A 25,368-nucleotide genomic window follows, 5' to 3' on the forward strand; every position below is an offset into this window, starting at 1 on the left:
AAGACTGGCCCAAGTCTTTCACGAACCGATTTGAAACCCCTGGCCTTTTGGTCATAGTTTTGAATTTGTTCAGAGTTATGGCGAAAACTCACCCACTCTTCATTGAAAGACATCAAAAGATATTTAACATCCACGCATAACGCTAGCAGCCGACACTCGTAGCTTAAAGCCTGTCCAAAGGATGGCACATTTTGTGATGCGACGTCCCTGTCTGTGGAACTCAATTCAAATAGTTTATGGTCGGGTTTGGAATCAAACCCAAGACAGGATAGCTCAAAGATCATTAGATACTACCTCTCCACAATCCTGTCAGGAAGCATCAATAGAAACATTGAAGAAAATAAAAACTATTCAATAAACGGTGAGAAGTGACATTAAATAAGACGAGAATTTTTTCATCAAATTAGACAAATGTGAAGAAAAGTCAGTCGTTTCGAGTGCAGGCTATTATAAGTATTAGACAGTACACGCCACGTGCACCAAAGTTGTCAGTATCCTCCAGAAGGGGTGCTACAATATAGACTTGCAGTGGACCTTTACACTCAGGTAACGATTTTCATCTTTGCCTCAGGATATATTGCTATGATGCCAGAGATCATGAGGAATGAAAATGACGAACCTTTGAAAAGTCAAAAAAACTTGAAAGCAATTTTTTTTTATTATTATTATTTATAATTTCAAATTATAATGCCAACATTGGCCTTTCGAGGAGCTCACACAAACGAAGAGGCATCGCTTAATCCTAGATAATCAACAAACTTGGAATAGTTATTGTAGAGACTAATTTTGGGGAAAGATGATTTACACACTCGGTGTGATAGATCATTTAAACCTGTGGCTTACCTTGTCACGATGCAAGATGCTGATTACATCTCCAGTCAGTGAGTATAAGGAATCCATTGCTTGCAGGTCCTTCATAGTGATCTCTCCAGGCACAATATGCACTCTGCTTATGTATGTTGCGAGGCTTGTATTGGCCAGTAGTGCATTCACCTGTAAAAAATTATACATGTCCTTGCTGCTTTGGGTTCTTCAAATTTACCCAAGTTTACAAATATTATCATTGCAAAACAAAAGATGTAATTTATAGGGGTGTAGAGGATGAAACAACAGGGAATGAGTCAGTATTCATCATTTCAGGTATGTCCTGCATCATTTTGTTTGGCACGGTGTAACCACCAAACGTAGATGAACATTGAACAGTGGTATATAGTTTAAGAGAAACAACACTGGCAAGGGTTAATGCTAAGCGAGATCAACATTGGAACTTGAAGAATTACTGTTTTTGGATTACAGGTTAAAAGCTGTTGTGGGTACGATACGATGGGGGAAAGGTATGCCTGGGAGAAAAAGTGGGGGGGGGGGGGAATTAAAACTCAGAGGTTCATCAGTGAGTGCTAGGGAGTGTTATAGGCAAAATAATTTTTTGAAAATTTGGGAAAAAAAGTTGGATTTTTGGATTTTTCTTTTTAAACACTCGATAGTGCCTCAGCCTTTGAAGCTTTGTGAAAGGTAATATGAAATGATCCCTGACCCCATTCCTTAGTGGGTGTAGGGAGGTGTTTGAGGACCCCCACCAAAAATAAATAAAAATTGATTTCTTCAAAATGCCAACATGATTAGAACAGCACAGGGCAATGCTGAGTACCCCTGCTAATTTGTGATAAACTACACACATTTTAAAACATTCCCAACACAGCTGATTAACATTATCATGCACACTGTCATCCATTCTCTGCACAAACAAATTTTGTACTTAATGCTAAATTTTGTACTGTAAAGTATGTAAATCCCCTGAGCGTTAAATATGTACATTCATTGGCTTCACACAGAACAAAATGCTTAAATATTCAAGAAAGAAAGCAACATTTAGACATATAAAGAGAAGCATTCCTCCAGCCTTTTTGTCCTTGCTGTAGCTTGGTTGAAGTCATTGGGTTGTTCACTTTGAAGAAGCAGGAAGGATCTCTGTGTTGGCGTGGGTAAGCAACACCAGGAGTGCATCAGCAAGCATGCCCTATAAGTGTGTCTTATCATGGGACATTTCAGACAGTCATAGTCTCGGTGGATTCAAACTGGGACTCATGCAAGGCCAGCTCTGAGTAGGGCCTGGTGAAATCAATAAAACAGAAAAGTCACATGCTGAATGTGATCTGATTCCAACATGATGGACAACACCAGCCAATCTCATTCAACTCGGGCTTTGTGCAATGGGAACCCCAAGTCCCAGGTCCAGAAGGAACGCTTTTCAGTTTGCCAAGGTAGCCTGTACCACAGTGGCTGCTTGCAAAGAAAAGAGAGAGGCCGGTTCATCATAATGGTGGATTACATGATCAAACAAAGAACAAGCATTTTGGTAACATCTTTCTGTGGCTGTTTTTTGAAATCCTTCCGTGTTCCTCCATTTCAATACACCACATCCTTCATCCATATTCACCCTGACCTCAGTATATAAGTGGTTATTTTCTCCTACAGCGGCCAGAGATGAATGGAGGGATTGGTGTGGCCTGGAGGGATGGGGTGGGTTGGTTATGGCAGCCATTTCTTCCACATTAATCTTTCCCCTCCTTACAGATTTGATAATAAGACCTCATGTGATTCTTTCCATGAGGAAACAAAGATCATACCATGTCATTCTGTCTTTCCTTGAAAAATCAGAATACTTAAAGTCTATAAGGCCTTTGCCCATAACTTATGGAGTACTGCATTCCTCTATGGGCTCATGTCTTAGTATTTCATCTATCTCTCCTGGATTCTGTGGAATATGAAGCTTCTCAAATCTCCTATGACGAGGCCAAAGCAAAAGTTCTATTGCTCCAACATATCACAGGCAGGTGGATGGCCTCCCTGTTTTTTTAACGACCTCTCCTCTGGTGCAGCTCCCTCTGCTCTCTCAGCCTCCGACCTTCTGCAACAACTCTCGCATGCACTCATTCTTTCATTAACTGCCTCGAAGTTAAACTCTATTTAATGGTTGTAGCACTCACCCTTTTACACTAAACCCAAGCATTCTCAGCTTGGCTTCATCCGAGCTAGTATAGATTAATGTTTTACAGATTGTGGTGCAGATTTTGATGGATTAATGAAAAGAAAGTTCCACGATTGAATGAAGAGATGAACGGGTAAACAGTATAAACAGGTCAAATAGTGTGGACCTCAGGGCATCTATATATGCCCACAATACTGACGGGTGAGATTGATGTAAGAAGAGCAAGTGGAAGGCAAAGAAGAAAATGGGTAAACAGGATGATGGAATAATCTTGTCTGTGAAAATGGAGGAACTTGGAGGGATAAAACGAGGAAGCCAAAGATGGAGCATTTTTAGAGCTACTGAATATAGATTGGAATGGCATTCCAAAATAGCTAACCTCCAGACCAGAGACGACATGTGGTGATGATGAGCGATTGATGTTACAAGATAATCAATCCACCTGTTTATGTAGCACACAGTGGAGCAGAGAGGTAGTAAATTATAACAGCACATTTTTATTTTCATACGCACCGAAAATAGCAATAAAAAAACTTGATATCTGTGATCACAAAGTGATCACCAAGGGTAGGTCTCCCCCGGTGATCACCCGTGACGTATCCTTGGCCCGCGATACAATGATTGCCAAATTTATTTTTCGGACCGCCATTTGACCTTGATCTTTAACATTTCAGGATAGAGTGTAAATTAAGAAAATGTGTCCCCATCAACAATCTATCCAAAAAACTCAAATCATGAAAATCGAAGGAAAATTATTCAAGTTATGATCAAAAAGGGTTTTTTTGTTAATTAAGTCACAATCTGAAAAAGTAGATCAAGGACACCAAGCAAATATCAGGTGCACAACTTCAGTGCAGATACACTATTATGATGCAAGAACATCTTGGAAGGCCAAATTGTCTTTGAGATTCCACATTGGCAAAATTGAACGATGACAAAAAACGTTTTTTTTTTTTTGGACTGCCATTTGTCCTTAACTCAGAAAGGTTGATGTAAATTAATCACAAATGTGCCTTGCTCAAGTCTCGGCTATCTTGTGATGGCAATTTCATTCCAATAGGACAAACCTTACCTGAACTTATGGTGAAACATGTGAAAATCTATAATTGTGTCATGACCTTTAAATAGGTCAAGGTCAAAAATTATGTCAATCCCACACACTTTTTATTCCCATTATTGATGCACCATTCTGAAACTTTCAGCCGGATCTGAGATGTAGCTTAGACATTGGCAGACAAATGGGGAAAAACCTAAATAGTGGTTTCGTACTCCGAGGGGGGTAACACCTTGACCTTTAACCCAGAGGGGTATAATGTAAATTACGCGTAAATGTGCCATACTCTAGGCAATCTAGAGAGGGCAATTTCGTTCTGATCGGAAAAAAAAAATTAGTGGTGTTATGGTGAAAAATGTTAAAATGTGTAAAATTGGGTCATGACCTTAAAAAAAGGTCAAGGTTAAAACTTTATGTTCACATTACTGATGCAAAATTTAATTCCCAAAGTTCCAGCAGGCTCCACGGTACAGCTCGGACATTGAAAGGAAGTAAAAAAAATCCCTGAATGGTGCTTTAGTACGCCTCAGGGGCGAAGAAACTCTGGTGTCAAATTAAAATTTGGGGACACTAATTTTAGAAACAAATCATGTTTCTTTATTGAATACGAGCAAATCGACCAGCTATAAACCTCTCACTATCCAACATGGGGAGGCTTAATAAGAACATCACATTCAATTACTCAAAATTACACAGCAATCAAATAGCAAGAATGTAAAACAATTATTACAGAAGGCAATCATTGATGATAAAAAACATACTTATGCACTTTAAGCAAACAAATTTTTTTTGAAACCACTGCCACGCGGGTCATGCACAATGCACAAACATGTCACATCAAATAGATTCCAAAATGTTGTTTTTCATCGAATCCTGCTTCCTTTTCAGGTTGGTGTTCATAGTCACCTGATCAATATACTTGCTGCCTCCATTGTTCTCCCACCAGTCCTTGCTCTTGGGTTTGTCTCATTAACATAATCTGCAGTCTTGAAAGACCCTTAAAGTTTTTCTTATGCAGTGTGATTTCAATCTCATGGGATATAATCACCGTGCTATCTTATCACTCTGTATATGGAAATGAACACAGATGCGACAACTTTGACACAATGCGACTGTAAGAGTATTGTCCACCTGTTCCCTCCCTTCCGTCACTCTGTTAGTTTGTTAACCTGACAACCTCTTTCTCTCCTCTCCTAGATTTGCACCAGCATAACTTTTCAATGAGCCTGAGCTGAGACTTCTGTAGAGTGTGTTGATGATACTGGGGGTGCATCATCAGCTCCTTAAGAGTACTTCCAAAATATATGTTGATGAGACACATCGTTTAAAACAATACCGTCTCCTTTTGTGTCACCGACAACAGTAAAAACACAATAGAAAATGCCTGTGCATTATTTTCAACTCGATTGAACATTGTTAGGGAATAACTCATTAACCTAATGATGCAATTCTTAGAAACAGGTTCGTCTAAAATTTAATGTGCAATCATTTTGCTGCTTTCTCAAATGGCCATTGGCCCCCTTGGACATTATGGATGGGTTGGCTTAGATGCTAACACTGTTCTACCAACAGACATTCTGTGGCCAAAATGTCAGACTCCAGCCTCTTGTTCTCAAAATCTCCAGTCGGTTGTGCTTCTGTGTTTTTGTTTCATTTAGCAAATTCTACACAATTCAAGCATGATATGCATCCCCATCGCAACTGCACTCAGTTCTTCTCAGAGATAGTGCTGGAGAATACTAGAAAAATATGGAGAACACAAGAACGGCACTTGATAGAGCGCATACCTCCACCAGGCTGAACACATTACTTTTTGTATTGCATTGATAGGCCAGATCTTAATTCGGACCTGAAACAAAATCTAATCAGCCTATTCTTGTGACCTACCCAACTCATCCACCATATTTTGTCAAAATACTTCCACAACTCTGAGATATTGTGCTTTACTCTATATCGTTTTTGGCCCCATCTCTCAATGGTGAAAAATCATATTAAAAATTCTAGTATCTGGATCTGGATCCGGATATTCACCAAAATCTAACCAAAGGTCCTTGTCACACACCCAACCTGTCTACCAAATTTCATCTGAATCTGTCCACAACTTTTTGAGATATCCTGCTCACAGACAGAGCCACATAGACATCCAGGGGTGAAAACAACTTTCTGTGAGAGGTAATAAAGAAAAATGTAAATCAACAACACTCACATCAATGTTCCTGAAGGCCTGATCCACTGGTACAAATATGGTGAATGGGCCCAAGTTATTGAGAACCCACTGAAGCCCTTTATCTAGTGAAGAGATGGAAAGAATGCCAATGACAATGTAACGATATAGGAGGTTTTTGTAGATAAACATGAACAAATGAGTTTGCATAAATAAAAGACTGTCATTGAAGAAGTGTGTAGGAATGAACAAAGAATACAACTTCAAAAGCAAGAGGCAGCTTTGACAGACAAACAAAAATAGAAATACAGCATGTTCCAAAAAGACCTGGACAACTTTGGTTGTTAAGGCCAAGGTCACATTTGCTACGGCGGCCGTGGGGTCTCCAAAATCTGTGGCCACGAGCAATTATACGGCGGCCGCAGTATTTCCACGGTCACACAATGTAGCAGTCACATATGTTTTTATTTTTCGGGGAGCCGCACGGCGTATTTATAAATTGTGGAGACCGAAAACGTGGGGGTGCCGTACGGTCTTTGATTTGATGTCGCACGGTGACCTTAGGGCGTCGCTGCGGTGGCAATATAATTTTCAAGGCAGACGCAATGTGCCCGCAAGGTGCCCGCAAGGCGACCGCAGGGGGGTCCTTTTGCGAACGTGCGGCCAGACGGACGGTAACGAGTGGGTATATATACCAGTTATTTTTTTTACTGAAATAAAAATATACCAGTATATATAACTGAATATACTATCACTATAATATACCGTGGTGCCCCCAGAATCCGAACGCCACATTGTTTGAACAAATCGGAATCCGAACAATTATTGAGAAAATTTTGCCATAAAAACCTAATACATTTAAAAAAAACCGAACACAACGCAGCGTTCATGTTTGTTCACATGTCTCCCCCACCTGTTCGAGCCGCATCTTCGCGCTTTGTTCATTCAGTTCGTCGGTGGAAGTCCTCCTGAAAGCATCTCTCGTGTGTCGATCGATACTTTAGGCCTCAGTCACATTTGCTCTACGGCGAGGATACGGCAGCCGTACGCCCTCTGAATTGACAGAAACGTGCAGCGGCCGCAGAGAAACTGAGGTGGCTTCAGGGAGGCCCTACGCCGTTTCGCTATCTTTTACAGGCCGTAAGGTCGCCGCGGAATTATAACGCGGAGTTATAACTTTTTTCATTTCTACGTTCGCCGTAGAAATTCGACAAGACGAAAAAAAAAACTGGTTAAAAAAAAAATGGTTTAAAAAAAAATAAATTAACCCATTCATTACCGTCCGTCTGGCCGCACGTTCGGCTTAGGGTCGCCTTATGGGCACCTTGCATCTGTCTTCAAAATTCTATGGCCGCCGCAGGAACGCCCTAAGGTCACCGTGCGACATCAAATCAAACACCGTATGGCACCCCCACGTTTTCGGTCTCCACAATTTAGAAATACACCGTGCGTCTACCTGAAAAATAACAAGGACAAATGTGTCCAAGAGCAACATCCAAAACCTAAAGGTTTTGTCGGATAAAAAAAAAAAAAACAACAACAACAACTTCCGATATTTCGTCACGTGCCTTCATTAAGCCAATAGCGAAACCCGTCATAATGTATTTACGTATTTACGATATATCGTGTATTTACGAAATATATAATGTATTTACGCAATTACAATACGATAAATGGAATAATCTTTAAATAGTAACGTCAACTTTTCGAAACTTTAAAGCAAATTTCCGAATATATTTAAAAGTTCATGATAGACGCTCTCAAAAGGCACCGTCTATGTTAGGATGTGTACATGTGCTCAGTATTTAAGGCGATCCGGATCTTGTATATACAAGAGCCGAGTCCGAGATTAAGGTTTTGTCTTCACAAGAAGAAGAAGAAGAACGCCGAGCTCTCTATGAACCGCGTTCGCAACGCGAGACGCTGCTAAAAACATGTGACTGATACATTGTGTGACCGTGGAAATACTGTGGCCTCTTTATAATTGCTCGTGCCCGTACATTTTGTAGACCCTCCGGCCGCCGAGCCAAATGTGACAGGCCTTACCTCGTGTTTTCACCTTCATTTGTGATGTTCGTTTTTTTAATCATCTTGTGTTTTAATTAATAACAAAAAAAGCAATCCGATCACGTGGTGTGACGGACTGTCGGGCAAGGATTGAATTTCACAGCAAAACCAGTTGTAATTTGGAATATCCATGATTACGTCAGCCCGATGAGTTTGATGAAAGTGATTGTGGTTCTGCGGGCATCATGTTTGATGAGCTGCCCTGGGGGCAGCGCTCTCGCATAGTGCGCGAGCGATCGGAACCCAGGACGGAGCTCGAGCCTGTGTGGACCTTTGGATTGGTGATTGTACCAGTTTACATACAATACACCGCCACCGAAGGTCATTTACTCATCTTATTTTACCTTAAACATGGGGAATTTCAGTTTAAAGTGTCTTGAAAGTGGGGTTTCTTTGGGTCCACGAACGGATTAATTCACTCCATTATTTCTGATTGGGAAAATATTTTTGGAATCCGAACTTTTTGCAATCCGAACAGCCTCCTGGAACGAATTAAATTGGGATTCTGGGGGCACCACTGTATAGACAAACACCTATACTTCGATCTCTAGCGGTAGCGCACGGTGGACGCACGGTAGACACAGACTGCCATGGAGGACGTACGTAGGTGCACAGCGGGCGTAGGGGAACCGTGCGTCGACCCTACGTTGCCCGCAGGTAGTCACACAGACCGCAAGGCCACCATACGGCGACCGTGGAAATAGTGCGGCCGCCATAATTTTTTGGGGGTTGGGAAAATTCATTTTTCATTGAGAATACAGCAGCCGCACGAATAACGCAAGCCCACCGTACGCCATACGTACGGTCGACGTGGAACACATCTACGTCATAGCTTGGCTTGTCGAATTGTTTCGGCGAACGTAGAAATGAAAAAAAGTTATAACTCCGCGCTATAATTCCACGGCGACCTACGGCCTGTAAAATATAGCCAAACGGCGTAGGGCCTCACTGGGGCCACCTCAGTTTCTCTGCGGCCGCCGCACGTTTCTGTCAATTCAGAGGGCGTACGACCGCCGTATCCTTGCCATAGAGCAAATGTGACCTATGCCTAAAGAGCAGGTTGCGGGTCACCAAACATGTTCTGAAAATTTATCAACATGATTATATGTGCATTAAATAGTTTGATGCAAACTATTGTGGTTGCCTAACAATTGGGAAAATTAATGAAATTTAACTCCGAAGTTGTTATTTCTCGAGGCTGTTGAAAAAAACAGCCGCGTGCCATATATGGATGGTGACGTCACGTTCTCCAAAACAAAGTGGACGCCCACTCACTCAATGAAGAAGTGTCGAGTTGAGCGGGCCGTTTTCGCTTTTTTTGCGCTTGCAACTGTCTATATTATCCTTTTTTATTTTGAATTATTGTAGAACAAAGTTATTTGGATATTTGTACATCATGCCTCGTACGTGTGTCATCATGTTTTGCGAAAATGGCTGGAAAACGGGTAATCGCTCCCACCGATTCCCGAAGGAATTAAGCATTCGCCGGCAGTGGATAAGATTTGTCCAAACAAAACGGGCGAATTTTCCCCCAAAGAAAACGGGTAAAGATGACCCTTTGGATAGACTTGTCATTTGTGGTGACCATTTCACAGCCGAGGATTACGAAGGCAACGCAATGAGTGAGCTCGGTTTCAAAACAACTTCTCAAGTGAGACTTAAGCATGACGCTGTGCCCACCATTCAGCCTTCTCCTGCTCAACTGGCTCCTGCTTCATCTTCTCACACTGTGTCACACTCTCCTCAGCATACTGACAAGGTTCCTGGGAAGAAGCGACGACGTGCTGTGGATAAGCTCACATGTGCCAGGGTGAGAGCTGACAAATGGACAGTCTGATATGTTGCAAATTATATTTCAATTAAATTCCGATGGCACTGATATTTGATGTGTAATAGTTTGCACATGTTTCTTGAACAGTTGGTGAGAGATCAATGTGGACCAGTGAGTGGTGTGGGTAAAGAGAGCCTTGTTGAGGACACAGAGTTGAGTTGTTGAGGACACACGCTCCTCACACACCCGACACTGGCCACTGTGCTGTGAGCACTCAGTGTCCAATCACAGTATAAATTCCCATCATCCTCTGACTCGTCCTCGGCAATATCGGAATGAAAACACTCAATTTCATCGCCGCTGAAATCACTCTCTGATTCGCATCTCGCCATTGTTCACACGCAATTTCCGAATGTTCACGAAGGTTTTGGAGAACGTGACGTCATAGCATCTTCGGTAACTTCCGGACTGTTTTTCGATCACTGACAAAAGTTTTGACTTAAAAGCCAATTTTAGCATATTTTGAGTTTCAAATGTAAGAAAATAAATGCACAACGATTATTAATGTGATTACAACCTTCGAATCACGCGAAGTCATCAGCGACCCAAAACCTGCTCTTTAATATATTTAGTACCACAAACGATACAATGATACCCTCCATTTTATATGATGCAGAAACTCATGTTTTCTTTATTTTCAGATCTAGTGGCTCAATGTAAAGAAATTGGTGACTCCGCAGGAGAAAGGTTAGCACGTCAAATGGTTCATCGAGATTAGATCCGCCAAGCAAGTTCAGCGTAATTTCCTTACCAGGTATGGAAGGAATCTGCCATCGTGGACGAGTATCAGAGAGTGGTACAAGAGTTTTAAGGAGATTGGAAGTTGTCAGAAACAGAAAAGTACCGGTCAACCAAATAAAAGTGCAGCAGGCGTTGAACCATCAATCATTTCAACAAAGTCACAGAAAATCAATTTGATGCGCATCCAGACAACTGGGGCAACCAACCACCACTGTACACAGGATTTTGCAGAAAAGACTGAAGCTTTACGCCTATAAGATGCAGATTCTGCAAGAACTCAAACCAAATGATGGACTCAAATGGAAGGTGTTTGCCTTGGAAATGTTGTCGCATAGAGGATGATTAAGATTACCCGAAAAAGGTCATGTTCACAGGCGAAGCTTGCCTCCATGTATCAGGGAAGAACAACAGACACAATGTGAGGATCTGGGGTTCTGAAAATCCCCATATAGTCATTGAACACAAATGTGACAGTCCAAAGGTCAATGTGTGGTGCGGCCTTCTCCATGACCACTTGGTGGGTCCGGTTTTCTTTGCAGAGGATACAGTGACCTTAACAATTTACATGAACATGTTGGAAGGATTCGCCTTCTCACAGATTGAGGAACTGCAACCCGATATCACTTTTCAACAGGATGGCGCTCCCCCTCATTGGGCCTGAGTCGTTCGAGCCGTCCTGAATGAAAAAAATTCCAGGTCGATGGATTGTCCGAGTTGGACCAACCGCCTGCCCCCGCCCCCTCCCCACAATCACCAGACATACCCCCCCCCTTTATTTTTTTCTGTGGGGGTATGTCTAAGATATATGTCTGCAACACCAAGGTGGCAATCCTACAGGATCTTCGTTCTCAGATCACAGCTGCATGCACATTGGTGGACACAAACATGCTGAGCCAAACATGGCAAGAACTCGTGTACCACCTTGATGTCATGCACGTGACAAACAGAGCTCATATTGAAGTGTATTCATGGTATACGCAAAATTTATGAGATTCTGTATCATATAAACCAAGAGGTATCATTTTATCATTTGTGGTTGTAAATATATTAACAACTAAAGTTGTCTGGGTATTTTTGGAACATCCTGTATGTTGTTGCATAAATGTTTGTTGATAATGGTAATACATAATGGTTTGCACGAAAGAGTTGGCTGTGCAGTTATCTTACTGAAGAGTAGGATTGAATTTGAAAGTCGACCATTCCAGCGGTTGTTGAATCTTGTGTTCAGCTTTTCGAGTCTGTCCGTGAGGGATCCATAGCAAAACTGGCCATCTCCCACATAGCCTGATCGGCAAATACACCTGGAAAATAAATGTGAAAACATATTGGCTAACAACCAAAATGCCTGTCTGCAATCTTGTTTTCACCGAATGGTTTCCGAGCAAGAAACGTTGTCACATTGGAAAGAAAAGTTTTACAATAATTACACTGGAAGTTGTGGATGTGATGTTCAGGAGAAAGCTGAGTCAATGATGATGAATATTTAAGTTGGCTGCTGCAAGTTATTTTTCTTTGTCATCTCGTTTTCTGCAAGACCTGAATTATGGAATTCATTGTTCTACATGAGAGGTTCTTGTGAGGTAGACCACCCCTACATCAATTTGCCCTGCCTAGCTATCTGGGAGGCCACATTTCTTTCTTGAAAGTTGTCCGATAACAAAGTAATTCCCAACTAAAATGTTTGCTGATGTTTTGCACCAGGTTAATTCAGCCTAAAAGTACTTCCTATTGACACGAATATGTCAAAATGGATATGCATAAAACAATGATATTAATGAGATCATGCCAGTGTTTGTTGTATGGACCATTGTTGGGAGGGGGGAGGGTGGGAGGAATGGGTGGGGTGGAGGGGAGAGGTGCAAATGCATCTGCAGAGAGGTACAAATTATTTTATTTTTTGAAGGACTAATACGAGATGGCAAAAATAATTTGGTACAGGAAGAGCAAGAGAGAAGCAGGCCGACGTACAATTTAAACTAGTGACAATATGCGACTTTGGATATGAACTATGAATGCTAAACATGGCCTTTTTGCACATGTGCGGTGTGTGTGTGTTTACACTGATTCGGATCTACTCACACAGCACTTTTAACTTAACATTACTAGCGAAAAATCCGTAATTCGAATACTCTTTTCAACATTATTTTCAGAATTTAGATAAGAGAGTGGCGATTTCAAGGTGGTTAACCATAATTTATCAATTCCTGAAAAAATGAGAAATATCTACAGATGAGAGGTGTTGAGTTCCTATAATTTCCTGACAATACAAACTCGCAGGTGCAGATGATGCATACTAATATATATATATATATATATATATATATATATATATATATATATATATATATATATATATATATATATATATATATATTTATATATATTTAAACACACACACACACAAAAAACAGACACAGGCTTCTCCTCTTAGCAATAGATGCAAAAATCTAGTTTAATTTATCTTGTGGTCCCGGAACCAAACAAACCATGTAATTATAACAGACCTCACAGCTCCGATCGCTCCTCCCACCTCCCAGCATGATTAATAGTAAATATCACCATTTAAACTTGCACTGTACATTCACAACCACCAGACATGTCCACCCCCCCCCCCCTCAATCAGTGTTTAGAAACACCTAATCCACATACACAGTCCATCAGTCCATTCACTGGTAGCGATCCGTTGGGGATTTGTGTAGCACACGCCCATCCACTCGGGCATGAAACCAACCCACATGGTCACGACATTGCCGAACGGGCAGCTGCCCATTCAGCGAGCTGAGAAGGTTCTCCCTGTCTTTCATTGTTGTTGTGCAGAGACACAGCCTTTTCTCCAAACAGGTACTTTTCCAAGTGTTTTTGGCTTTTTATTATATTTTTTGGAAGCTTTGTGAGGCATTTAAGGTAACAATCCTTATCTCAACCACACAATGGATTTCATGGTACCCTGGAGAATGCCATTTCGTGATGTTTCTGCGCAAGCACATTGAGCATTCTGGGCCGGATTACATAATTTTGAAAGTTGCGTATTATCCCATTAAACCGAAACAATATATAACTTTCATGTGTTTCATTTTTTTAAAGGACGAATATGAGATGGGGAATTCACCTGCCTTCCCTCTTTCCTTCATTCTTTCATTCCTCTTTTTTTCCTGCCTTTGGAACAAGCTCCCATACTCTCTTCAATCCCATTCTTCCCTCCAGGTCTTCAAAACAGCTGTTCACCACCATCTCTTATCTTCCCCCATCCAAAACCATGATCTTTTCTACCCTCATGAATCCACCCCAAACGCACCTGCTTCAAATTCCCTGCTTTCATTCCTGAAAGTTCCTGTAGTGTCCATCTTGTTTACCCTGTGTACCCTGCACCATCCCTCTTCCTTCCACACTCCTCCTAATGCCCTTGTTCCCCACTGTTGTTTGCTTCCCTCTCACTCCCTCTTGACTCCTCCTCCCTTTGTTATATGTTCTGTGTGTTTGCTCTTATACGAGCCTCGACAATGTATACAAAAAAACCCCAATTAATTTTGGTATTTAAAAGCAGCAAACTTGGACTCACAAAGTAGTAGAGTATGTATAGCATGTAATGTGATGGTAGTAACAGATAAAAAAGTGCAACATACTCAATGGTGCCCCGAGTGGAGAAACAGTCAGCATTTGTATGACACGTGTTGTTGGTTTTGCACACATCAATGGGACGACAACCGATGCCTGCCTGCAGGTTCTCATAGCCATCCCAGCACTTGCAATATGACTGTAAGGCAAAAGATCCTCCTTAAAACAATTTCACAGAATCATTAAAACATTGACAAAAACATGAGAACACAATTATAAGAACAAGGCCTTCCAAACGTTTCCATCAATGTCTTATGTTGCCTTTACAAAAGTTTGACAATGCCACTCCCTCAGCTCACCTTGCCAGGGCCATAATAGACACATAGTGTCGAGTTCACAGGACAGCCCCCATGCCCTGGTTCTACACATGGATCCACAGCCATGCAAACACGACCGTCCCCTCGATATCCTGGTTGGCAATGACAAGAGTGACTTCCCGGTCCCAGATACTCGCAGTTGGCATGAGGATCACAGACTTGTGTCTCACAGGGGTTGATTTCTGAGATGGGAAATGAGAGCATTGATAATGAGCATTCGATACAAAGAACTCTTTAAGAGCTGGTGATGCATTCCAGATGCATAGTAGATTGAACATACCCTGGCACTGTTTGCCATTGCCTGAGAATCCAGGTCGACAGCGACACGCGAGAGCCCCTTCTTTGCTAACACAATGAGCGTGTTTGTGACATTTCAGTGCCAAGCACTCTGGCTTGGCTGCCCATAAGGAAGACACAGAATCATATTAACATGCAACAGAATTGCTAAGCAAAATATTTGAAAATCAGACTCAGATAAAAGGAACATTATGTCTTAATAAACCTTCCCTGTGGCCATTTTAACGACGAGTTGGTAGCTGAGACTTATTAAAGCTGGGACAAATGCATGCATTAAGCAATGTTTGGACTCGTCTGTCTTTATGAATCTGCAGAGATACAAAAAAAAAAACCAATGATGGCCACATTATATCTTGGCTCTACTCTAGCTGTCAACTTAATTTCATTCTCATCTCAGCCCCCCATTTCTTACCATTATCACATTGTTGTCCAACGTAGCCCGAATTACAGATGCATTGGCCATCACCAGTTGGTCCACTCTGGCAAACTCCATGTACACATAAACACTCTAACATACAATTAAAAAGACAGCATAAGAAGTGTGAAAGAAAAAGCATAACAAAACATAGGTCCTCCACTTAAGTGATACCCACTTAAGAAGAAATGCCAGCAACATGCAAAGAGGTAAAATTGTCATGATTCTTCATATCGAGGATATGTTCAAGGAAAAGGTAATGAAATTTTACATTTATAAGGATAATTCACTGAATAAATAAATAAGTGGTGTAGATGATAAAGTGTACATAAATAAATAAATGATTAAAGGTGGGATGGAGGTAGTGGAGATGATAAAGTGTACATAAATAAATAAATAATTAAATGTGGGATGTTGGTCGTGGAGATGATAAAATGTACATGAATAAATAATTAAAAGTTGTATGTCGGTAGTGCAGATGATAAAATGTACATAAAGAAATGATTAAAATTGTATGTCTAATTAAAAGTTAATTAAAAGTTATTAAAAGTTGTAAAAGTTGTATGGTGCAGATGATAAAATGTACATAAAGAAATGATTAAAAGTGGGATGTTGGTAGTGGAGATGATAAAATGTACATAAATAAATAATTAAAAGTTGTATGTCTAATTAAAAGTTTATTAAAAGTTATTAAAAGTTGTAAAAGTTGTATGGTGCAGATGATAAAATGTACATAAAGAAATGATTAAAAGTGGGATGTTGGTCGTGGAGATGATAAAATGTACATGAATAAATAATTAAAAGTTGTATGTATAATTAAAAGTTAATTAAAAGCTATTAAAAGTTGTAAAAGTTGTATGGTGCAGATGATAAAATGTACATAAAGAAATGATTAAAAGTGGGATGTTGGTCGTGGAGATGATAAAATGTACATGAATAAATAATTAAAAGTTGTATGTTTCATTAAAAGTTAATTAAAAGTTATTAAAAGTTGTAAAAGTTGTATGGTGCATATGATAAAATGTACATAAAGAAATGATTAAAAGTGGGATGTTGGTCGTGGAGATGATAAAATGTACATGAATAAATAATTAAAAGTTGCATGTATAATTAAAAGTTATTAAAAGTTGTAAAAGTTGTATGGTGCATATGATAAAATGCACATAAAGAAATGATTAAAAGTGGGATGTTGGTCGTGGAGATGATAAAATGTACATGAATAAATAATTAAAAGTTGTATGTCGGTAGTGCAGATGATAAAATGTACATAAATAAATGAATAAAAGTGGGATGTTGGTAGTGGAGATGATAAAATGTACATAAATAAATAATTAAAAGTTGTATGTTGGTAGTGCAGATGATAAAATGTACATGAATAAATAATTAAAAGTTGTATGTCGGAAGTGCAGATGATAAAATGTACATAAATAAATGATTAAAAATTGTATGTTGGGAGTGGAGATGGTAAAGTGTATAAAATAATGGTTCCTTAAAGCATAAACCATCTGTACTGTTCTCTCCTGTGACAGTTTTGTTTTAACTCCAAAAATTCCCAAGTGGTTCCGATCCCAAAATCATCTGACATGCCTCGTTGCCCAAATATGATTGCTTACGTGTGAAAGAAATGATGTGAAAGAAATGCGTCAAATCATTTGAGTACAGCAGAGGCTGTGGACGGAGACGCATGCGGGCGGACACGACCCAAAATACAAGCCCCCAGCCCAGATGACACTTGGGTGGGAACTAAAAAGTGGCAAGGTAACTACTTATGTGGCATATTACAAACCTTGAGTGCAGTTTGCACCATAAAAGTTGGGACTCGAGCAAAGTTCACAAGCTGTACCTGAAAAATGGGGCTGCAGCACAAAGCATTTAGAGAATCAAACAATGAAAGGACAAATGCCAAGGTGAGAGATCAATGGAAAAAAAAGTTTGAATTTGTTGACATCTTTGATTCAGGCTGAGTTTTGAAAGGTTTTTAAAATCACATTAACGAGTTAAAATATTACCGAAGAGAAGTTCATGAGGCACAGCATTTGGTGCAGGTTAAAGATGATCTCTGCAACACCATTTGATGAACAATGCAGTTTTAATGAATGATAAAATGAATTTCTACCTGACTGACTGCATGACTGTTTTACTGCTGAATACCAAGTAGTAAGAAATGCAGGGAACCGTGTGTGTCGGAGGACGGGGAGGGAGATGTTAAAGGCTCACAGCACAACTATTTCCTCATGGAGTATCATTTGCATACGAGTAAAGGCAACTTCATATGCTGTTAGATCTGAAATGTCACTGCTCACAATAAATACTGCCTCAGCTGCACCTAATAGAGAAGAGACGTGTTGAAGGTCAAGATTTCTTCAAAATTTCAAATTAAATTTTGACCTGATAATATTGATTTGCTTTTTTTATTTTTATTTTTTCCAGACTGTTTATTTGATTTCTAATAACTGTAGTTTGAGCTCAAATTAATATTTGGCCTGTTCAGTTGGTTTATAAAAAATTGGTCAAAATCCAACATGCTCATGAGTCATTGACCCAAAATGGATGATGATGATGACGACTTTTGGAAGAAAAAGTGAATTTCCATGAAAAGCTGGGAATTGTGTTCAATTTATATCTTTGCAGGTGTATTACATGAAGGAAGGATATGCTTAGACATTGCAACACGTGTCCAAGCTAAGCATGCAATATATACTCATCCATTGCCTCACTGACTATTACCCTCGCTTGAGGAGGAGAACATTGGGACCATACTCTGTGCAGAGAGTTGGTGCTGCTTAAACAATCTCCTTGGCTCTTGGGCACAATCCTGGACGGGTCACCACTCCGACACAGTATACCAGCAAGCTGGCATTCATTTTGCCGACCTCAGAAGGATGACAGGCCGAGTTAACCCCAACCGGTATTAATTGAACAGCTGAGCTGGATTTGAACCCAGGACCCTTGGATCCCAAGCCCACCACTCTAACCATTAAGCCAACACCAGGCATACCTGGTGGAGAGGGTATTACATTTAGGTTCCTTTTATCTATCCGTTTGTTTGTTACTTGCAAAATGGAAGACTTTTCAAGTATATTGGTCAGTCGATTTTGTTATTTTGGCTGTTTGTTTGTCTGTCTGTTTATCACTGACAGGTCACAATTCTAAACCGATCGTCATGAAACTTTACGAAGTTGTCGAGGTCGTCTCAACTGAGAAGCCTATTGATTGAGGTCAAATTTCTAAAATCATCATTTTTCATCCGGTTGACTTGAAATTTCAACAAGATTTGCATATTGCATCAATTAATTGGAAAACCAACTATTTCTGTGGTCAAAAGGTCAAAGTTCAACTCAAGGTCATACTTCTAAAATCATCAATTTTTATCTGAAAAATTGTCAATTTTCATCCGATTGACTTGAAAATTAAACAGCAATTGCATGGTACATTACTGAGTTGGGGAAACAACTATTTTTGAGGTCAAAAGGTCAAAGATCAACTGAAGGTCAAACTTCTAAAATCATCAATATAAATCTGAAAAATAATAAATTTTCATACGATTGACCTGAGCTTTGATTAAGATTGTCAATTTAAATCTTCATGAAATGGACAATTTGATGTATCCATGGCAACCTTTAGAGAGGGGGGGTGGATTTTGCAAGTATCGTGCTCTGCACGACGTCTTTTTCTTGTTATTCTATCTGTCTGTCTGTCTGTCTGTATATCACCTACAGGTCACAAATTTTAACCGATCCTCATGCTACTTCACCACATGGTAGAGTTTGTCATCAGGAAGAAGCCAATTGTTTTTGAGGTCAACATAGTCCAAAAGGTCAACATTGGCTGAATTTCAAAAATTGTAAATTTCCATCTGATTGCCTTAAAATTTTAAGAAGAGTTCCATATTTGGTCATTGAATTAAACCACCAATTATTTTTGAAGTCAAATTTGTTTTATGGATTTTACAAGTACCGTGCTATGCATGACATCTTCTTCTTGTTTGTTTGTCCACACATAATGTGAGTATTGACATGAATTACATGAGACCCTTTACACCCTAGGACTCTTTCAGACCCCAAACAACCTTTAGAACCTTTACAACCCTGAAATCCATTAAGACTACAAAGAGCTTAAGGACAACGAAGATCCACAAAAGACACAGAGGACGAAAAAGACCCCGGGGACCCAAAACACTCAAAAGACCCCAAGGACCCAAATGAGCCAAAACACTCCAAGGATCCAAAAGACGAGGATCCTGAGGACCCAAAACACCCAAAAGACCCCAAGGACGCAAATGACCCAAAAAGACTCCAAGGATCCAAAAGACGAGGATCTTGAGGACCCAAAAGATCCCAAAAGATCTAATGGAGTACTGCTCTCTTCTCTGGGCTGGTGCTCCTCCCTCCCACCTTTCTCAGCTTCACGCTGTAGAAACCAAGGCATTTCGGATGATTGGTATCTCCCAAGATGAGGCTGAGTCTTTGGGTCTCTCACTCTCTCACCGCAGGCAGGTCGGTGGTCTTTCTGTCTTCCACCGTCTCCTCTCCAGTCTCGTCCCCCTCTCTGTCTGCGACATGTCCCCGCCATATTTCCGCAGGGCACTCAAGGTCCGCCAACTGCTCCCTTCTGGTAAAACTACAACACCACGAATCACTGCTCACCTTCACTCTTTCATTCCTCTTTTTTCCCATCTTTGGAATAAATTCCCTCACTCTGCTCAGTCCCATTCTTCCCTCCAGGCCTTCAAAACAGCTGTTCACCACCACCTCTTATCGTCCCTCATCCAAATCCTCGATCTTTTCTACCCCCCGTTAATCCACTCCAAACCCACCTCCTTCAAATTCCCTGCTTTCCTTCCTGAAAGTCCCTGTAATATCCATATTGTATACCCTGTGTTCCCCAGCCCATCCCTCTCCCTTCCACAGATCTCCTAATGTCTCTGTTCCCCACTGTTTTGTCCTTCCCTCTCCCACCCCTCTTGTCTCATGCCCCCTTGCTGTGCGTTGTATGTCAGCTCTCATACAAGCCTCGATAATGTATACAAAAAAAAGACCTGAGGACGCAAATGACCCCGAAGACCCAAAATACCAAAAAGATCCTGAGGACCCAGAAGACCCAAGGACCCAGAGAACATAAAAGACTCTGAAGACCCATATGACCCCGAGGGCCCAAACGACCCCGAAGATCCAAAAGACCCTGAGGACCCAAAAAACCCAGAGGACCCAAAAGACCCAGAGGACCCAAAAGACCCAAAAGACCCAGAGGACCCAAAAGACCCTGTAGACCCATAAGACCATCTGGACCTCTAAAACCCCACTAAGACCATTTTAGACCCCTAAGACCTTATAGCCCCTATAGACCCCTTTATACCCTTTAAATCCCTTTGACATCTAAGCCCCTTTAGATCCTCTTTGACCAAAAATATCTTCTTAGACCCTTTAGAACCCTGAAAACCCTTAGACTCCTTTCTAAACTTAGACCTTCACACATTTCAGTCCTTATAATACCATGTGGATCCCTATGATCTTTAGACCCTTTTTCGACATTTTAAGACTATTTAAACACCTTCAGACAATTCCAACCCATAAGACCTCAAATTCTACTCTTTCGACCCTTGTGACCTTTTAACACCCTTTAGACCATTTAGACACATTTAGACCTTCATCGACCTTTCAACCTTCAAACCGTCAGACCATTTGACTTTTACACATTTACAATTAGACCATTTAGACATTTCATTTGCATTAAACAACCATCCATTTAGTACATCCTTCCATTTATTTTCCACACAAAATACATCATATAAATCAAGTCCTGGTGAGGGTCTGCAATCTCTTTTTTGCTCTTTCTTGTTAAGGACTGTATATTTCTTAACCATCTCGGTCCCTTCATCGTCGGCTTTTCAGCATTATTCTTTGCCATTTACATAATCTGCAGTCGAGGCCCAATCTAACTTGATAACGAAATGGAAAAATTTGCTCTTCACTTTTCTATTCATAACAGCGTTCACTATTACTTCCCCAATAAATTTTTCAGCATCAAAGAAAATCTGACATAACCCAGCAGCATTATTGCAACATGTAAAACTAGAATGGCACTTGGAGAGCACATACCTCCACCAGGCTGAACAGTTTACATTTTGTATCCCACTGATAGGCCATATCTGCATCCAGACCCTAACCAAAATCTACTCGGTCTGTTCTCATCATCAACCCAAGTAATCCACCAAGTTTTGTCATAATCCGTCCATAATTTTTTGAGATATCATGCTATATATTGTTGTGGTTACCAAATTCGCAAACCACCATTCAGGTCCCTTAGGTGAGGTATCTCGGTAAGTACATGTGTAGTTAGGTCCAAACCCGTTGTCTAGTGGGAATACATGTCATTTATGCGTGCTGCGACTCTTCAGGATAGCCGTTTTTCTTTTACTATCTTTAATTTGGACCAACCGCCATGATTACCACCACAATCACAACATCAACCACCAACCACAACGCCGCTTCACCACAACCGCCACGACCTTCACGTCACACCTCGCAACCGTAGCATCGCCACCGTTCTTGCCCCGCTGTGGGTACCGGTGTTGGACTCGTGCAGGGCGCGCGTCGAACAGCGTGTACAAAATCACGGATTTTGTGCTTCAAAAACGGATCAAAAACGACACACGCCCACTTTTTGCCGTCCAATCGGTGAGCGAGGGGCGATTTGGCCCCGCCTACAGGACGATCGATATATGCAAATTTGTGGATCAAAAAGCCTTCACGCCCACTTTTTCTCGGGCCAATGGGGAGCGAGGTGAAAGGTCAAAGGGAGGGGGTCAAAGGCGAAGCTACGGGGGGGATAAAAGGACCGTGTTCGTCAGTCAGAGGAGAGTCGGAGAGTCCAGAGGCGGAGAGTAGGAGAGTCGGAAGCAGAGGGTCAAGACTTCGCGGGCGGTGGAGCTGCTCGTCGTGTGCGTTGGAGTCGGAACGGAGGGGACGAGCTGTGGAAAGGCGGCGACACCAGACGAGGGGGTGCTCGCGTCGTGCAGGGAGCTGCACCCAAGGGAGGCCGACAGCGCGACCTGGCCGAGGTGGAGACGCACACCAGGGATAATAAAGATCCTCTATACCCCGAGCATCAGCAACCCCCTCCTGTTTCCCCCCGCGCTGAGATAGTGCGACCAAGGGGGCCCCTTTCCCACCCCCTACCAGACACTGCCCGCGAGGCCCGCGGGGTTGGGGCGCCATCGCCGCTCCGCGTCTCATCACCAGACGGGTAGGCGTGACCCGGTCTCGGCCTCAGGCCCGCCTCATCCTTGAGGGTATTCTTTCCTTGGTTTTGGGTATGTGTTGTCGGCGCCGTCTGTGAGGTAGAATTGTATAAGTGTTGCCGTGTGCTCGGTAGTCGGTATTAGCTCTGCATTGTGTTTTCACTTTTACATTTGCTTGTTGTGTAAATTGCATTGTGTCTTTTCTGTGTGCATTTGGTGGAATTGTATATGTGTGCTTCCCGTGTGCCGCGAATAAATGTGCTTTTGTGTTGAACTGTTCTCCCGCTTCGCTTCGTCATTTCTCCCATTGAATCCCCATCTTGCTTCACGTAAAGGGTTGGTAGTGGGCTGAATACGCCCGATAATTAATCGAACCGTCGAGGTCGACGATAACACCGCTCGGTTATTCTGATAGTACGGAACGGGTCGCTTAAGTGGCCCGTGTCCGAAGTCGACCTGCGGCGAGGTGCGATCGCCCGGTCTACCCTCCGCGTGGGTACTTAGGTAGGTCGAATTTGGCGAGCAACCCTATCCCACGCGGGGGCTGATTGGCTCGATCGCGGTGAGACCGAAAGGTCCACCCGTGACTGGTTCCCGGCGTTAGTCCGAGAGGGTCACGACTGGATTGTCCGTCCGGTGGGCGACGTGCCGCGATTCGAGTTACGTGGCCGTCAGCACGCCGGCGGGCGCGAATACCGCAACAATATCATATTTGGCCCTTGCTCTCAATGGTGAAGAATCACTAAAAAAAATTCTCATATCCAGATGCAGATCTTCACCAAAATCTAATCAATTCGTCTGTGTCACACACCCAACCTGTCCACCAAATGTCATCTGAATTCGTCCTTATGTTTTTGAGATATCGTGTCCACGAACAAAGAGACAAACAGACAATGGTGAAAACATAACCTCCATACACTTTCGATGGCGGAGATGATAAATTTTAGTTTACTGATATTCTGGAAGCAATATTTATCTGGGATAATAAATTCACTTACAATGGATGATGGTGATCATTTTAAGTCAAAGGTTAGGTCTCATATTTGCATCTCCAAGTTCTGCCAGCAAACTAAATATCTGGTTTATTTTGGTATTAAAACAACTTTTTGCTCTGCTTTAAAAATCTAAGTGATAACAATAAGTTACAAGAAAGAAAATAACATCAAGGAACTGGATGAGTGGTACCCTACTTGAAATATGCAAATGTCTGGAAGTGGCTGCTTCACAACAGAAAATTACTTCACTTTTTTTTTGGTCATCAACACTGCCAAAGCAATCACGAGGCATAAAATACACTGTATGCTTTGTGTTGCCATTGCTCTTACCAGAAGTTGTAAAGGCAGGAATTTGAAAATTTGCAAAGTACCAGAAATACAGTTCACAGTTGGGCCAGCTATCAAATTCAGACAAGATAATTCAAAGAGAAGTGTGCTGCCTCATTAGAAGAGCCAAAAAGTGGCAACTGCACATGCAGTCTATTTCTACTGAGTGAAAAATATAGTGGACTACATATCGTGATATGTGCCATTACATTAAATTCAATGCAAATAGTTTCACACTCAAATCTATCTATTTCCAGATGCAGAAAATAAATTCAAAAAGATATGCTATATGCCTTTGAAAGTACCGTCATCACAATATTCTTCATTATCATCATCCAAATGATTCAGGATTCACCTTGCAAAGACATGTGCCATTGCCTTGCTTCCCATCAAGGCATTTTCCACTGGCACTGCACGGCCTCTCTGCTCCACCAGGACAATCTAGGGGAGAACAAAGTATGCCAAGAATAAAGAAAGAACGAAAGGTTGCAACTTTAATGACTTGTAGCTTATTTAAGGTTGTCCTTGCTATTTCAAGAAAAGACCAGAGACTGTACAGATGCTGGACAAAATTTGTGAAAATGATTAGATAATAATAAAGAAGCCATCTTTCTCATAGTGTATTCCTCCAATGAGTTGAGCTGACAACCCCTCCTGTGAGTAATTATATCCAAAAAGTGCCTCAACTGGAATGATAACCATGAATCCAAATGCCACAATGACACTCACTGCAATGGGGCTGACCAACAGGTGGTGCCCGCCATGCATTCCACCCGTTTTGATTGAGATTTTGCCTGTAAATAAGAGGCCATGTGGGTCACCCCAAGATTCTTCATATTAGCCTCCAATGTGGGGACTTATTTCATATAAATAATTTATATATTTCCTGTATGAGAGTATGTGTGTGTGTGTGTGTGTGTGTGTGTGTGTGTGTGTGTGTGTGTGTGTGTGTGTGTGTGTGTGTGTATATGTATATATGTTCTTCTTTCGGCTGCTCCCATTAGGGGTCGCCACAGCGGATCATCCGTTATGATCCGCATACTGATTTGGCATAGGTTTTACGTCGGATGCCCTTCCTGACGCAATCCTGGTCGCCTCTTACGACACAGGGATAAGGATTGGGTTTCGCCATGATTCTGGGCTGCCCAACACCCTCTCATAGCGCGGCCCTGCGCAGAGCGCCCGTCCTCAAGCGATCCTCCAACCTAAGCCTCCGAGTAGCCAGATTGCAGGCGCACGCCACTATGCCCGGTATATATATATATATATATATATATATATATATATATATATATATATATATATATATATATATA

General features: G+C 41.4%; 1 protein-coding gene across 1 annotated transcript in view; it reads right to left on the bottom strand.

Moving 5' to 3' along the window:
* The window catches only part of STAB2 (stabilin 2), a 426,796-nt gene that overhangs the window by 313,790 nt on the left and 87,638 nt on the right, over positions 1–25,368 (bottom strand). Inside the window, exons 4-12 of the mRNA XM_085899123.1 lie at positions 24,408–24,493; positions 17,277–17,346; positions 15,488–15,583; positions 15,059–15,175; positions 14,761–14,960; positions 14,470–14,600; positions 12,014–12,147; positions 6,250–6,332; positions 844–993 (exon numbers count right to left, since the gene is read on the bottom strand). Of these exons, the coding sequence (XP_085755249.1) occupies positions 844–993; positions 6,250–6,332; positions 12,014–12,147; positions 14,470–14,600; positions 14,761–14,960; positions 15,059–15,175; positions 15,488–15,583; positions 17,277–17,346; positions 24,408–24,493 (1,067 nt within the window). The remainder of the gene's footprint in view (positions 1–843; positions 994–6,249; positions 6,333–12,013; positions 12,148–14,469; positions 14,601–14,760; positions 14,961–15,058; positions 15,176–15,487; positions 15,584–17,276; positions 17,347–24,407; positions 24,494–25,368) is intronic.

The sequence above is a fragment of the Eptatretus burgeri genome, chromosome 10 (genome assembly GCF_056783735.1).
Source record: "Eptatretus burgeri isolate ZD-2024b chromosome 10, Ebu_testis_v1, whole genome shotgun sequence".
NCBI lineage: Eukaryota > Metazoa > Chordata > Myxini > Myxiniformes > Myxinidae > Eptatretus > Eptatretus burgeri.